Source organism: Pagrus major, chromosome 19 (assembly GCF_040436345.1).
Source record: "Pagrus major chromosome 19, Pma_NU_1.0".
Classification (NCBI taxonomy): domain Eukaryota; kingdom Metazoa; phylum Chordata; class Actinopteri; order Spariformes; family Sparidae; genus Pagrus; species Pagrus major.
The window spans coordinates 28444928-28463143 of NC_133233.1; the positions used below are offsets into that span (position 1 = coordinate 28444928).

Below are 18216 nucleotides of genomic sequence, written 5' to 3' on the forward strand. Positions count from 1 at the left end.
TTGAATAGTCCGATAATAAATAACAGCTTTTAATACGTTTTTAAATACAAACAAGTTTTATAACAACTCATGTTAAATTGGAAATTATGTAAATAAAATCTAATAAAATGATTGTTCTGGCATCTTTCACTTGAAATTTCTACAGAAAACATTTTGTGTCTTTGCAACTGGGTTTCATCTTTTAAATGTCAGAGGTTAAATGTCTAACAGAATCTAGTTCTTAGTGTTAAGTTATAACAAAATATGTTAAAACTGAAACAGCAATCTGGATCCTTCTGACCAACAGGACAGTACAGGATCTACTGTGGTACAACACAATATCTTCAATGAGTGAACAGTGAAGTCCAAGTCCATGAAACAGACTTTAATCGAGGCTTCATTAGTAGAGGTGGGAATCTCTCATCACCTCACGGTTCGATTACGATGATAAAACAATAATCGATGCATCTTTTTTTTCTATACAGGATTTCTGTTTTTCCTCACTGTGACTACCAAAGCAAAGTATCTGTAATGATCCATTCTGAATTAATTCCAATATCTTTTAATAATAAAACAAATGGAAGAGATGTGCCAAGTCAATTGGAAGGTTACATTTGCGAGCAGATCCCCAGCTTTGACCCAACAGGAAAAGAAAAGTGTGCCTGCAGCAGCAAACGTGTAGTAAATTAATACAGCTTCAGCATATTCTGAATCACTAACATAAAAAAACAGACCAACATCCTGTTATGTGCAATGAACAATATAATTCTTCAGACAAAAACCCCAAAACATTTTGCTTTAACCAAAATCACAAACAGCTCTCAAACAAAAATAAGTAAATAAACAACATCTGAGCATAAAATCCCTCAGACCAAAAAACAAACAAAACATTTTGACAACACTTTTACTGCAGAGGGTGACGGTCTGATTTCGCGCCGTGTCCTTGTTATGTGCAGCCATCGGCTGTCCGGGCGCTGCACTTCCGCACTTCTGCGTTCCGTCAACATGACGTCATCATTTAACATTTAGAAAATCGATTATTGACATTTGAGAATCGATTCAGACTCGTCCACGTCCGCATTGCGATGCACATGAGAAGCGATTCGTTTTCACCCATCAGTACTGAACTGCAGTGAAAACGTTTTACTGAAAACTTTTAAAAACTATTTTGTCAGGTGAACCTGAAGTGGCAGAGAAAATATTGACAATAAAATTCATAAAACAAAACTGCTGTCGTCTTCTGGACTTGAGTCAGTCTGAGAAATAAGCAACATAACACTGACTGAGCTCAGAGCACAAGAGTCACGAGAAAAGTCTGTCAAGTTTTAATCATTTCATACTTCTTCTTTTCTCAACCCAGACTGAGAAAAGAGGAACACAGACACAGTAAAAAACATCCAGTTTTCTTTAAATATGAGCTTGTTGTCTCTTGTTCAATGTGAATTTTGTAGCCGATTCCGCTGTTCTCACAGATGAATCAGAGACTTTGACTGTAAAACAATAATGTAGAAATAAAACTCACCTCTGCCTCAGACGTCTTTTCCTCCTCCTGCTGCTGCTGTTGACTCAAAATGAAGTCTGAACACTTTCACTTTACTTGTCTCCTCCCTGTTTTCACATACTGAACCTGAACCACCTGGTCAGTGTTGCTCCTCCTCTTGTCATTTACTGGAAATCACATGTGAACTTTAATCAAAGTTTCTCCGTGACTGTCTCCCTCATAAGTAAGATACATAAACCAAACACAGCAAACTGAGTTCAGATCAGTGTCAGACAAACTTCCCCTGGTCAGCTGAGTTCACCTCCCTTGAACAATGTTTGTGGTTGTGGATCAGCTGAAGAAGTGTTTGGTACCGTTCAGCTCTTCAACGTGAGCTTTGTCCTGGAGCAGCTTCTTCACAGACATGTTGCTGCTGCAGTCGTCTTTGTGACACCAGAACAACTTTGTCACTTTCCTGATCGACTCTTTCCATAAAAACACACATCATCACAAACTCATGTGGAAGATGGAAGCTACGTTTCAGGACATCTCTTCACGTTTCACTCAGATAACTAAACTAAATAAACTCACAGAGTTGTTTTCTGGACTAAACAGAACAATTCACCCGTCCAGCTTCTGGGTTCAAGTTTCTCTCTGACAGAACCGAGACGAGCTTCATCACCTTGTTAACTCTGTTAAAACACTTCATTCAAACTGGACACACATGAAATCAAACTCACCAAGTCTCGCTTTGTCTTTGCACAACCACGTCTGCTTTGGTGAAAATCAATCATCAGCTCACAGAGTAAAAATGTGGAAATATTCAGGCTCCGCGCCGTTTTCGTTTCGCCGCCACTGATGCCCGACTCGTCCTCTCTCCTCTGCCGCTTCACGTCTCTCCTGTCCCCGCCTGTCGTCTCTTCTCGTCCCCGGAGTCATAGTCCTGATCGGATCCACACCGTCCCCCCTGTCTTCACACTGACCTCTGTCGGCCTCAGAGCTTGTTTCTGGTCCCGGTCCGGTGTTCACTGGGAGGTGGTTGAGCCCGGTTGAACTGAGCCCCGTTGCCCGCAGCGACTCCCCTCGTGCCCCGCGGTCCAGGCAGTAACGGCCCGCTGAGCTAATGAGCTAACGGCAGCGAGCTAAAGCCAAGAACAGCTGCTACAGCCGCTGCTGCTCACTCCGCTGCTGCTGTCTGACTGTATTTGTTGAGCCGTCTTACAATTCTGCTCATATTTTACAAAAATCACACGTTTATCTGCGCAGCGACCAGAGTTTGTTGGTTAATGCTACAACGGTTATTTCAGCCGCTCGGCCGCCATCTTGGCCGCAGCCGCCGGTTCAGTCCCGTCTCATCCAGCCAGCGAGCGAGTCACGAATACAGTCCTGAATTAGTTTTCCTCCGAGTCACACTGAGCTCAGCTTTAATAGAATAAAACAGCAGCGGACTCACAGCAGCCTCGTTTCTTTCTGTCAGCACGAAGCTTCAAATGTTGAACTTTCTCTCATCTTTTCTTCTGTCAGTCCAGAGGCAGCAGGGGAGATGAGCTGCGCATGCGCGTCACCTGCACCTGCAGGAACAGGAAGTAATAATTACTAAATAAAATGAAAACAGTCTTTCTGTCGACTCAATATTTCTTTTGATCATTTGTATTTTATTATAATACAGTCTGTGTTATTTTCAGTGTGTGCTGATTGTTTGAGGAAAGGATTTATGTGTTAAAAGGCCTCATAACTGAGGCGATGAAGGCAGCAGCCACTGTGGTAACAAGCAGCAGTTTGAAGGATTGTTACTGTGAACCAGCAAAGTCCAACAAAGCCTCCACCACATTTCTGAACCCTGGTTTCGGTCCGGTGCCTCTTTATCCACTGACAGATTCTCTGAGAAATTATAAAAGAGGACGACATCGATTTTGTTTTTTGTCTCACTTGATGTTCTTCATGGTGTTGGTGACACACATCAGTCATTTGAAGTAAATACATGTGTGCTGACCGACACTTTCTGGTGGTAACACACCAACAGATGCAGCCACGTGTCAGGAAACACAGTGAAGAAGACGACTGGCAGCGAGCAAACATGGATATTGTTGTGGAGACAGAATGAAGACTGAGGAACCAGAGAAAACATCAACATGTTTTGTATTTAAGAAACAAACAGGAGAGAGAAATATTATTTTAAGATGCCACAAATGTCCACCAGACTAATTCCTGCTGAGTGTTCTGGTGTCTGAACAAGATTGATGTGAAACATTTCTTTAAATCTTTAGTTTTCTCTAAACACAGTTTAGTGTCAGCTGCTGCTCCACACTTTTACTCTCATGTTGGATTGAGCTCAAAATGACAGTCCAGCTGCTTTTATTTGACACAAACTGATTTTTCATGTGGATTTAGCAAAGTGACACTTGGCCTGCTCAAGTTTTATTAAAAGTCAGAACAAACCCAGAGAATAGTCCAGTCACTTTTATTTCTATAGAGACAGATGATAACAGAAGTGATCTCAGGGCTCTTTTCATACAGAGCAGGTCTGAACTGGCTCTTTATAACATTAACAAAGACTCAATAGTTCATAAAAACAGTGGCAACACTTTACACTTGATCTCAGTTCTCATGTAACTGCATGTAGTGATCACGGCTCCATACTGATCATTTCAACTGGGACTTTAACTTTGTTGTTGTTGTGAAGGGAAAAAGCCTGAAGAAGCACTCGACACAAACAGACGTGAACATAAAACACATCAAAATATAATAAAAAGATGTCAAACAAACACTAAAACCCAGCACGAGCTCACCAAAACAATCTGTATCGAAAGACGGTTAAAAAATCATTTTAAATCAAGTTCAATTAAATTACAATGACACTTGAGATGTTTGTAAAATGACGTCAGTCAGAAAGAAAGTACTGACGTCACCAGTTGAGTTCTCACCGCACACAGAACCTGGATCCATTCACACAAACCAGTCTGGGTCCAAACAGTGGAAATGGTGACATCTGCTGGCAGGAAGCAGCTCCAGCAGGACCAGCAGAACATGAACGGTGCTGATGACGTCAGCTTCAACAATGATTTGTGAGAGAAAAAGCTCCACAGGTTGACTTCATGTGTCTGTGCTGATCATGTGATGTGAAAACCAGCAGGGTCTCACACAAAACTCTGATAAACTTCACATACTTTACAGTCAAACACAGGATTTGTTTGTTTTCTGTCAAAATCCAGACAGTTTTATATTTCTGTGTACTTGTAATTGTTTTACAGACATGATTAATGAACATAAAGTGTAGAATCAGCATGTTAAACACATCTTTTTAATATCAAACGTTATAGAAAGATGAAATATGAAGCTGCTGACTTTGCACCAAAATCCAGACACAAGTCAGTCCAGAAGATTCAGTAAAGCCTCGATTGAATCAGACTGTGTTCAGATTTGATCCACTTCATTTATTATGAAATGACAAACAGCTGATATTAGTGGTAATAAGCAGAACTTCACTCTGCAACATCAACTTCTACTGTTCATCAGAAACATGTGGAAATTAACTGCACTACTCCATCGCTCCACAGGGTGGAGCTGCAACAGGAAGCAGAACACAAAGATCCAATTAAATGTGTTAATCTGCAGTTATGTTGTCATAAAGACAGCTGATCTGGAGACAGTGAGGGATGTAACTAAGTACATTTACTCAACAACTTTAGTTACTTTGCAGATTACATGCTGCATCAGAGCCAAAGAGGAAGCTGCATGTAATCTGATAAACTGCCTCCAGTGATGTCACTCAGTGGCTAAGTTGCATTGTGGGTAATGTAGGCACCAGGTTTAGAGAAGGAAGAAGAACGTGTGGAATAAAAAAGGTGATATCTCTGGTTCTGCTGGGTCGATTTGGATCAGTTGTCTTTTAAACTGTCCATAATGAGTCCAGCAGTGTCATTACCCACAATGCCACTTTCCACTCTTTACACTAAGATGACAACTGCTGGTGAGAAAGCACATTTCCCAAAATGTTGAACCATTTTCTATTAGTCTTTGTTTAATTTTCCATTTCAGGAGTTCCTCCCATTTACAAATTACATCTAACTAATTTAAATGCAATTTGTCAAATTTCCTTTTTAAGGTTGTTTTTTCTCTTCAACATGTAATTATGAGCCAAATATCAGACTAATGCAATAAAACAACTGTTTATGTGCCACTTTGTGTTTAATTGTAATTCTTGGTGAAATCATCGTCCATAGAAAAAGCTTCAGCTCTCAGTGACACAGTAGATCTGGAAGATGAGTCTGATGAACTGGTAGATTTGTCTGTTTTATGGCCTCATGCAGAACTTAATATCACATGTGCTGATCTTTAAATTTAACTTCAGACTTGTGTGCGTGAGGACGAGCAGTAAAGGACGTCCTCCACATTTCTAGATTCAGTCCTGAACTGTAAGTTCACTTCTCACTGTTCATATTACAGCAGGTTGTGCTGTCCCTCAATCTGTCATCATTTATGTCGATATATTTTACAGGTTCGATGTTTCCACCAAACATTTGTGATATAAAATGGCCCCATACAGCTCGTCTGTCCTGATCCAAGTCTCCAGATTCCTGCTCTTTCCTGCTGATTTCTTCTGATGGAAAATGACAATATTTAGCAAAATATTCCTGAGAACAAAAATCTTCCCATAAAAACTTTATAATGTAAAATAAATATAATCAGGTTTCTACGTTTACACACTTTTTTCATGCTCCTATGTTTTATTGTTGATGGTCCCAGTGGGACTGAAACTGTAACTGTGCATCACAACCTTGTTCTGTGTTGTTGGACACATTTGAAGTGTTTCTGCTGTGAGGAAATCAAGTTTTTTAAATGCTCACTTTGTCTACATGGAAACAATGTTTTTCAATTCAATTCAAAGCAGAGCTGAGACAGAATTTACAGCATTAATAAAAGACATTACCACCAAAATATGTGACTCTGGTGTTTAATATTTGTGCATTGTTTGTTTGTTTTACAACATTTCCATCATATGAGAAGACTGTTACAAAACTATAAAAATACTAAATAACATCAGTGAAATCAACATGTTCTTCCTTTCATGGTCATCAGTTACAGCAACAAAACAATGCCATCATTTATTACATCATATATTACATCATTAATTCATCTGTTAAAATGTTGATTTTACATTAAAATGAATGTCAGTTAACATCTACAACATCTGATGTCTTATTCAGTGGCAGTACACACAGAGTACTGCATTAATCTCCACTGTTATTCAGGAATATGTGGAGATTAATGCACCAAGGAAATATCCAATTAAAAGTGTCAATGTACGATTATGTGGTGATAAACAGGCCTCGATAGATTAATGTGTTGAGGCTCTTTGTGTTGAGAAGATGTGAGTGAATAAAAGAATAAAGATCCAGGTTCCAGGTGGAGGAGGTGTCTGAGTGTGGAGCAGAAGGAGTGGAGGAGCGTCAGTGTGTCTGCAGAGACTGTGTAGAAGGACAGAGCAGCAGCAGAGCAGTCCAGATACACTGATGATACTCTGTCACATCCAGAGGAACACAGGGACGATGCTGGACTGGACATTGTGTGTGACAGTGGAGCTGATCTCAGAGCAGTTCACACTGCAGCACTGACAGTCATCTCCACTTGTTGTGATTGGTCCGTCAGTCACTGCTGGATGAAGCTCTCCTCTCCACTCCACCTCCCAGTAACACGGCCCAGTCAGAGCCTCTCCACCCACCAGCTGATGGTGCTGCTTCAACCTCTCTGGATCATCAGGACACAGCTGATCCTCTCAACACCTCCACCTTCCTCATCACTCTGACAGAGATCACCAGCTGATGAGAGAAGCAGAGAGACAGTAAAGTGATAAATGAGTGTTTACAGAGACTCCCTCCATCAGCTGTCAGTCAGTGATATAAAGACCAGCAGGACTTCAGTCCTGTTCAGACCACAAGTGGAGCGGCTGTGTAGCGTAGCCAGCTTCCTTTCAGCTCTCATGTTAACGTGTTGGAGTGAAGCTCACAGACCTGCAGACACTTTGGACATCAAGTCTGTTTACTCTGCAGGTTTCACTGAAGGACACAGTGGAAATAAACTGCTGACAGTCCCTGAACGCATCATGACTGCAGGAACAGAGAGATACTCACAGCTCACTTTAATGGTGATTTACTGCTGTTAAAAACCAGAGTCTCACTCACATTTAAATATTTCATCTACTTTGGAAACATCACATGACAAATATGTAAATATGGAGTCTGTTATAAAAATATCTGGACAAATCAAATGACACATGGGCAGATATAAATATAACGTTAAAGGTCCTACACTGAACAGTAAAACATCAGCTGTGGTTTGTGGACTTCAGCAGAGGTTCTGGTCCGTACACAGACCACATGGTTACTAAATGTAATGATGGTTCTCTGAAATAAGAGCCAGTGATTTGCAGGTTTCAGTCAGACTGATCTGAGAGCTGTGACAAAGATGAACTGATCAGTTGTTCAGTGCTGAAATGAGAGAACAAACACTTTGAGATCAGATTTGATGCTCCGACAGTTTGATGAATGAGGACACTGTCTCTATACATCCTGTGATGCTGTCAGCTGTGATCCAGCTTTATTTCCTGTAGACATGAACACAACAGCAACAGTCGTCTTCACATCGACTCAAACACACGATCACAACAAGCTTCTGGCTCGTCTGATTGGCTGACTGCTCTCTCTGTCTTTCTGTCCAATCATGAAGCCTGTCACCGTTCTCCTCTCACAGCTTCACTGAGGAAAGCAGGAAATACTGGATCTTTACTTTGATACTGTGTTTAGTACAATACTGCTGAAACCAGCATGAACTGACTCCAACCCTCTACTGACCTCAGAGTCTCCAGTCGACAGTCTGGACTCTTCTTCAGATCCCACAGCAGCTTCACGTCTGAATACTGCAGGTTGTTTCCCAACAGGTCCAGCTCTCTCAGATGGGAGGGGTTGGACTTCAGAGCTGAGGCCAGAGAAGCACAGCTGATCTCTGACAAACTGCATCTCCACAAACTGAATAAAGAATAAATGATGTAGACAAAAATTAATTTATAATCCAATCAGATTTGTTCAGGTTTTAAATGTGTAGCTCAACATTACTGTGTCCTCATCAATGAGCTTTTCTCTAAAATGAGTAGAGTAACTTTGTCATTGTGTTATTGTGGATCATCATCAGCCTTCTACAGACATCATCCACATGTCAGCACAACATTCATACAGCTGTTCATGTCAACACAGATTAATAACATGCTGCTGATCTCAGTCAGGTCTGTTATTAGAGGAGAAAAAACTGAATTTTCTTTTAAACATCTTTTGAAAATATGCTTTGATCTGTGTGTGTTCTGTAGGATCAATATCAATGATCAGACATTATTAGTGAAAACACTGACATCAACAGAAATCAAAATATTTCTACTTCAGCTTCTCAACTTTATCAATTTAAATCAAATGTTAGTTCAGTTCTTCTGTTAACAGATTAAATTATAAACATTAATTAACTTTAACAACTAACTGAACATTTTCTACAGTTTCTTGAAGAAACAGAAGTTTTTTGTGACCGAAGAAGAAATTTAGTTCAAAAAAATTGAAAATATGAACCAAAGGAAATCTATAACTTTATCAATGTAAGTTATGTATGAATGTAAACTCAAATATTAATTAGCAGTAACAGAGTCAGTGAACTGACCTCAGAGTCTCCAGTCTACAGTTTGGACTCTGTAGAAAATCACACAGCAGCTTCACTCCTGAATCCTGCAGCTTGTTGAGACTCAGGTCCAGCTCTCTCAGATGGGAGGGGTTGGACTTCAGAGCTGAGGCCAGAGAAGCACAGCTGATCTCTGACAAACTGCAGCTCCACAATCTGAACAAAGTATAAATGATGTAAGTTTAGGAGACAATGTTCCTGCTTGAAATCATTCAGTGTTTAATAATCTGTTCAGAGCTGAAGAAGGTTCAGAATGTAGAAGTTTAGAAAATGGAAACTCCAAACACCTGAACCCAACAGGATGCAGGTTCAACACTGTCAAATACACAAAGTGACAAAACAAGTATATGGTTACTCAAGGTGCCTAAATGTGTCCAGTTCATTACTGAGGAAGTCAGTGGTAGAGTTTATGATTTGAATTCTTGGATATTAAAAAAGCTGGTGTGCAAATTTTTATTATGGTCCCAGTAATATTTGTTGTTAGCGTGCACTGAAGTAGCAGATCACATGATATTTTAATGCAGTTTGAATCAGAAAGGTTATATCCTGACACGTCAGAGTGAGTAAAAAGACTTCATGTAAGTCTTCAAGTCAAAAAAGTCAAACTAAGTCCACAAAAGTGATCAAAAGTCAACATGTAACATTTCAAGCACATAAACGTCTTTCACTTAAATTCTGCTCCTCGGCTCTTTTCTAATTAGACGTACACGTAGAGCATCTTTATAATAAAGATCATGAATTGATAACATGAAGCCTTTTATGTGATAAGCAGGACGCTGCTTCTTCTGTAACAGTGAAGTTAAAAGGACCATAGACTTGTGTGATTATATGTGGGGAGGGGTTTTCTTAAGCCTGTGGTCTGTGCCTGTGTGTGTTTGCTGCACATCTCTGAGGAACAAATACAGAAAAACACAATCACAAACAGCAGTGACACTATTTCTAGTAAATTACCAGTGTTTTGTCAGATTCACTCACAGAATCCTGCCAAAATAGGACAGATGGTGAAAGGATATGGAGCCAGATCAAGGCCAAAAGGTTTGTTCATTTGGAAAAAATAAATGTATTGAAGAAATAAAATTTGAACGTGAAAGTTCAAGTTTTGATCTTGAATCATAAAAAAAATCAAAAACATTTTCAAAATAAAAACAAGTGAAGGAAAAGGTTCATTTCAATTTAAATATGATTTGGATTTAATTCTGATTTTCTTTTGAATAAATTATTCATTTTTTATTTTCACTTCTATCATTTCATATTTGAGGTGTTATTTTTTCATCTGGCTCCATGAAAGGATCAGTAGAAATCATAAGCTGGCCATGGAGGACCACAGCACGGGGCGCTCGGTCTGGACAGCCCAGTTGGACACCTAAAACAAGCAGGTAGCACTTGGCAGCACGTCAGCCTCCTGCGTGTCCCACACAAGTGAGAGAGGAGACAATTATCAATAAAGGGAAAGGTTCACACAAAGTTATGTGACTTTTGGAAGCAATGTTTTCTTTTTGGCAGCTGTTTCACCCATTTTCAGGGGCAAAGTGAGTGGAGCAGAGCATTAGTGACACAGGGACGAGTGGCAAACGTCAGGCAGGGTTGTTGGCACATGCTCAACTCTCCCTCTGAGTTGGGTTGCCAGGTACCACGACACATACCCCCACACAGAACCTGAGAAGACCTTTTTGATTTGTATCACTATGAAAATGGGAGATTAATAGAGATGTGACGATACACTCAGCTCACGAGATGAGACGATACACGATGTTGGGTTCATGAGAACGAGACAAGATTTTAACGCTTTTTTTTTTTTTTTGTTACAAAATGAAAACAATGCAGGTCCATTTTGAAATGTTTTAACTAGTAATCATCTTGTAATGAATGTGACTTCAGCTCTACTTTGTGACTGAGTATGAATTATCATATGCAGTAAAAGACACAAACAATATGTAAGAACTGTAAAAGGTTTCACCACAAACTCAACTGACTGGCTTCTCTCCTGTGTGATTTCTCATGAGTCTCTTCAGACCTTATAACTGTGCATGAACTATGTGTGAGCTTCTAACTTCTAATTGAAGCTGTGTGACCTTCTAACTGAACTCCTCTCCACAAATTGAAAGTGAAAAATAAAAACAGTATAAATAACAAAAATGAATGACACAAAGTTTTTCTTAGTCGTCTTGTTTTAAGTGCAAACAATAATCAAAGTAGTTCTCTCTCAATACTTAAAGTGCAAACAGAGACTGACATGATTTCCCTCCAAGCATGATACAGAGCTGAGAGCTGGCTACAACTACACTGCCCAGCCTAAGATATGGTCACGTTCTTGTTCAAGAATATGAGCATGTCTACGTTTTCTGGCAGCAGTTGAGACCTTTGGGCACTAACTATGTCTCCTGCAGTTGAAAAGACACGCTCACTTGGAGCAGAGGTAGCAGGGATGGAAAGGTATGCTATCTGTGTAGAGGTTCAGGACCACTGGGATGGTGTACTTTGATTCCCATGTGTGGAGGAGTCGCCAGTTTTCCACCATGGGAAATGGCCTCATGTCAGCTGCAGTGAAAACACTGATGTCTTTCGTTATTGCTGTGGCTCGAGCACTTGACTGTGGAAGTTGAGATGTAAAAGCATTTGTCAGTGTTGTCCGGCCTTTCAGTGTTTTCTTCACAGGCACGGTTGATTTCAGTAGAGAGCTGTGGTGGTTCTGTAGGTGTCTTTGCATAGTGCTCGTGTTAGCCGCGGTGTACGGCACTATTTTCTTACAGTTCTTACATATTGTTCGTGTCTTGTCTGTCAGTCTGTCGCCGTTTATTGTTTCCATCAGGTACCAAAATGCTGCCACACAAAGGATTTAAAAGTGGCGGGGGCATCTTCTATGCTAATTTCAAGTTCAACGTCAGACACGTTTTAACAACATGAGATCTCGTGTCACAAGATCTCGTCACACCCCGAGATATTAACAGGAGAAATTACCAAACGAGAGCACAGCAGGTGAAAGGCTTAAAAATAGGGAAAGGCTCCTGTCTCACTTCCTGGTAGACAGGACGTAGACACCTGAACACAACAAGATGGAAGTTAAAATACAACTATGAGTTATGTAAAGATATAGTGGAGTCATGGTGTCCTGAACACAGAATGACGTCACACTCTCAGTGTGTGTGTGTTGTGATCTGAGCTGTGTGCATGTTAGTGCATGTGAGTGCCTCCCTGTCGCCTCATTTTGGATCCCACTGCTTATCTTGCTAAGATTGGCCCTAGTCTGCCTCTGATTATCTTACCCTGATATTCTTACCCTAACACAAACCAGTCTCACTCCTCATGTCTGAACCAACAAAGGCAACAGCAGTAGGATCCATAATAACGCCTCTCTGTCGTCCCTGGTACTTTCTTAACATGGTGGCAGGGACACAAACTTTATCATATTACAGCTAAACAGTGAAAATATATTTCTGAGAGAACGAGGAACTTGATTCATATTTGGTCAACACTGCCTCAACACTGACAAACTGCAGCCCCTCAATCTGTATAAAGAATAAATGATGTAGATGAAAATTAATTTATAATCCAATCAGATGTGTTCAGGTTTTAAATGTGTAGCTCAACATTACTGTGTCCTCATCAATGAGCTTTTCTCTAAAATGAGTACAGATGAGATGAACCTTTCTTGATCCCTGTAGGAGAAATTCAATTTGACACTGCAGCACAAAGGAACAGTGTGCAAACAATAACAGATAATAGCAGCTCGAGGTAGGAAGTGACTATGAGAAAAATAAAATAGAGTAAAATGAAAACATACTCCAAACACACACACACACACACACACACACACACACACACACACACACACAGTAACTTTGTCATTGTGTTATTGTGGATCATCATCAGCCTTCTACAGACATCATCCACATGTCAGCACAACATTCATACAGCTGTTCATGTCAACACAGATCAATAACATGCTGCTGATCTCAGTCAGGTCTGGAACTAGAGGATCATCATTAAATAAGACATGTAGGGCTGTAAAGCCTGTGTAATTAAAGGAGAGGTCCACATTCACTCAAGTCTGTATAAAACAAAAAACAGCTCTTAAAAGTAAAGTTGGTGATTTAGGTAATTTGTTAAAAGTTCAAAAGTGAGTTGTGTGAGTTAAAATACATCTTAAAACATTTACAAACATTTGATTTATTTGCAATGAATCATATTTTGTGTTGCCATCTACTGGTCAGCAGTAATTCACAGTCAACACAATTATTCAGCCTTGGAAACAATTAGTCTGTAAGTAATGTGTATAAATAATTATCAAACACATTTTTAAAGGAATGTCAGGTAACACTTTACAGCACAGTACACAAAAATGTGACAAGTTACTAAGAAACGAGTGAGAAATGAAACAAACGCCCTGATAATCAATGAACTGGTAAGAAATCTCTCTTTTTTCTTTTTTTGAGGGTCGTTTTGGCTTCAGAACAAACTGAACTGTCTACTGTAGCACTTCATCAATGACTATTACTTCAACTAAACTTAAAAGAAACATGAAAGAAATGTCCTTTGTTTTATGGATTTTGTGTGTTTTTATGAGTATTTAAATATATGCATGAGAACGAGCTCGACCCTCCCTACACACTCAAAACTCCTCAACACTGAACAGACAGTGACTGATGTCAGTCTGATGTTTCTCTTCACTTGTTGGGGAACTCAGAAAGTAACTTAGCATTAAGTAATTAGTACGAATGAATCATCACTAGTGTTTGTCCTCTAAGCAGCTGGTTTATCAGGAACGACTCATGAAGAAAGTGGTCAGTATGTTGATTCATGGATATTCATGAACTAATCATGACATCATTTTTTATTAATATGGTATCTCCCAGTCTGTTCTTCAGAAACTCATCATTATCTATTAGATATAGTAGTAACTACTCTCATTTTGTGTAGAACGTTGTAAAGTGTTATTGAAAGTCATTTTATAAACTTTTCTATTGTTTTGGTCAAACTATGAGTATAATACTGATAATGTTGTCAAATGATGAAGTCAAAACAGTTTGAAACATTCTGTTCTGATTAACATTTGATATTTACATCAGTGGTCCAGCTGATCTACAGCAGATGGATAAATACCACCACAGGTAAGAGGAAAAAATATATTTTCATACCATGGTCTGGGTGAAAACTGGATCCTGATTGGCTGCAGGCTGTCCATAAAGTTTTGATATACCAACACCTCTGGAAGTACTCGAGTAGTTCAAGTGAAACTGTCTGTTCTAAATTAATGATCCTGTTTCTAAAATGAGTGGGACTGACATCAGCTGGATGCTAACACTTACAAGTTAGAAATAAACTGAATGAAATAAATTAATAAATAAAAACACTGAATACAGTCCTTCAGTGCAGCATCCTCTGAACACCACAGGATGGAGCCACTTGGATACACAGAAAATGTCTCAAAGAACTGACATTTCTTCAGATTTATGCTGCTGCAAATCTTCAGAGTTAATTAACTAAACTGTTTAAGTCTCAGTGAAGGGCTTGAATTGAATATATGGAAAAACAAGACAATGAACTGACCTCAGACTCTCTAGAGCACAGTTTTGACTCTCCAGTCCAACAGACAGGAGCTTCACTCCTGAATCCTTCAGGCTGTTTAAACTCAGGTCCAGATGTCTCAGATGGGAGGGGTTGGACTTCAGAGCTGAGGCCACAACTTCACAGTGAGTCTCTGAGAGTCCACAGCGAGAAAGTCTGTCATGACACAAATATTACAAAAATGTTATTATGAAAGAGGACACTTTATATTTACTTCATGCATTTGATGTCAAAACAGTCTGAAACATTCTGTTCTGATTGACATTTGCTATTTACATCAGTGGTTCAGCAAACCTTCATCTGATCTGTGTTTGACATGAAACAGTTATTCTCATCACTCTCTAAAACCTGCAGACTTTAAATCTTTGTTTTATTTTAATCTTGCAGATGAAGGAAGAGAAAATGTAGTTACATTTGGGTTTCCATGATGTCCACAGTCTGTCAGTGTGATCTGATCCTGTGTCTTTGGCCAAAAAGTTAGATTAGTTTATGCCCAACACAGTGTTAGCATGAGGGTGAGAGTGCCAAAATTAACATAAATTTAGAAAGGACTTTAGAAACATCACATGAAAAATGATACAGATCTTATTTTAAACTCTTCAGTATAGTGGTTAAAAAACCTCTTTCATTAGTTTCACCAGGGTTTCTTCTATCACCCAAAGAAAGATTAATAGAAGAAAAACTGTCACATTTAATGATCATTAGAAATAAATGGAATAACTGAGTTCAACAACCTGACAGCTATAAACACATCCAACTGAAACATCTACATTGTTGCACTCATGGTAAGTGAAACATTTTTAAAAAATAATCACAATTGTATTTAAAAATGTAAGTGCTATTTCAAAATAAATTAATTTTTGGAAAGTGAATCACAGTGTATTGAGGAGCTAGAAAACCGCATCTCCAGTGCTGAAGACATCATTGCTGATTTGGAAGGCAGGCTAGCAGACACGGAAAATAAACTCGCTGCCCTCACTAACCGCATGGATGACCAAGAGGCAAGATCCCACAGGGATAATATTAGGATCTTTGGTGACAAAGAAGGGATTGAAGGGAACAATGCGCTGCATTTCTTTGAAACCTGGCTGCCCAAACTTCTTAATATGGAAACCAAGAAGGGCAGGGTCCGGCTGGACAGATGTCACAGAGGCCCCGGCCGACCTAAACCCGGGATGCCCCACGTAGTCGTAATGAAGCTTCATTACCCGGTGGATAAAATGAAGATATTGGCGCTCGGCGCAAAACAGAAGCTCGAGTATGAAGGGGCCAGGATCTCCATTCGCCAAAATGTCCTGCAGCAATGGAGGGGCTTCAACGAGGTGTGCCAAAAGCTGATCTCCAAGAACATCAGGTTCAGGATGCAATACCCAGCGACCCTCAGCTTCACCTACAACAACAAGGATTTCTCCTTCGACACAGCTGAGGAGGCTGCTCACTTAATTGGGACAATGGATACGGTTCCGTGAGTACTGTAAAGAGCTGCTGATTGGGGTATGCCACCCTGGGCGCACAGTCCTAACGGGCTGCTACACACAAGATGACTTTGTGATGTGCTGGCTACACATAAGGTGACTTTATTGTGGGGGTTCAAGTCGGGAGTGAATGGGTGTCATGACGGCTGCGCTTCACGGAGAACTGTGGACCATGGTCAGGTGCACTCACAACACACGTTGTTTCCTCCCAGCTCCAAGGGACCCTTTGTTTTGTATCCCTGTGAGGACTGTTCATGTTTCGTCCACAGGGACACGTTCGTCTCAGCTGAGTGTGTTTAATGACGAGTACACGTTCCTAGTACTTGAGTTGTTTGAGTACACGTTTAAAGAGAGTAAGGTAGGTCTGGTTAGGTGTCCCCCCCCCCTTTTTTTTCTTTTTCTTTTTCTTCTCCTGCTTTTGTGCCCTTGTACTATTTCTTTTATGGATCTTGCATTAAGACTAGATGTATAGTCAATCATCTGACTGGGTGGAATGATGAACACCACTAAATATGTGTCGTTTAACATAAAAGGAAATAAATAATGCTGTTAAACGTAAGAAACTATTATGCTGGCTAAAGAAAGGAAAAGCTAACATAGTCCTGTTACAAGAACCCCATTTGGATGATAAGTAACATGAAAAACTTAAGAGAGAATGGGTGGGACAAATGTATTACTCATCATTTTCTACAAGTAAGAGAGGGGTGGCCATCCTAATAAATAAAAATACGCCGTTTACTTTAGAAAAGTGTGTTAAAGATGATCAAGGTCGATATGTGATTATCACAGGATTCTTATATGGGGAACGTATAATGATTGGATCTGTATATGCTCCTAATGTGTACCAAGAAGAATTTTACTCTAAATTGTTAGCTGATGCCTCGGCAATGTCTGCAACATTTAGTATACTTGCAGGAGACTTCAACTGTGTCATGAATCCTGAGGTGGACCAACACCCCTTGACTAAAGTCACATCTAAAATGAGGGAGGCCACTAGAGAGCTCTGTGTAGACTTACAGTTGTTTGATGCTTGGAGAATTCTCCACCCTAGAGGGAGGGATTATACCTTTTATTCTCATCCACACCAAAGTTTTTCCCGAATAGATTATTTTTTTGTCTCAAGGATGGTTTTAGATAGAGTGGAGGAATGTACTATAGGTACTCGTCTACTATCAGACCATGCAGATACGTCCATTATAGTTTCTCCCCCCTCCCCCCAACCTACACCACGCTACTGGCGATTAAATCCCTCACTTTTTAATAATCCCTTATTTGTGACTTTTATGGAGGAACAAATTAATATTTTTCTTTCAACTAATAATAACAATGATACTTATCCATCAATACTTTGGGATACGCTCAAGGCTTATATAAGGGGAGCCATAATTTCATATAGCACAGCCAGGAAAAGGGAAACTTTGAGAGAGCAGCTGAATTTAGAGAGACAACTGTCTGATCTTGATAAACAACTAAAGGATAATTACTCTACAACCCTGTTCAAAAAAGCAGAAGCCACACGGTCAGCTCTCAACCAACTTTTGACGCAAAAGGCAGAAGCAAGCATCTTCTATGCAAAACATAGGCTGTTTGAAATGGGTGACAAACCAGGGCGATTACTTGCCCGTTTAGCAGCTGGTAGGCGTGACGTTAGGGCTATCTCCTCCTTAAAGGATGAAACTGGGAAAAATCATTATGAGACCAAAACAATGGTGGATATAATGAAGAGCTTTTACGAAAAACTTTATACCTCAGAATCCACTAAACCATCACATTGTATACAGAGTTTTCTAGAAAAGCTTAATCTGCCCTCTTTATCAGAAGCAGATAAATCCGCTCTTGGAAGACCTATAACCAGCGAAGAGATAAAAAATGCCATCAATTCCCTGCCGAATGGAAATATATATATATACATATATATATATATACACACACATGTATATACATATATATACATATATACCTATACATGTATATACATATATACATATACATATATATACA

At 39.7% G+C, this 18216-nt stretch overlaps 1 protein-coding gene across 1 annotated transcript in view; it reads right to left on the reverse strand.

Moving 5' to 3' along the window:
- The window catches only part of LOC141014370 (uncharacterized), a 94632-nt gene that overhangs the window by 41253 nt on the left and 35163 nt on the right, over window positions 1–18216 (reverse strand). Inside the window, 2 exon segments of the mRNA XM_073488108.1 lie at window positions 9158–9331; window positions 14723–14896. Of these exon segments, the coding sequence (XP_073344209.1) occupies window positions 9158–9331; window positions 14723–14896 (348 nt within the window).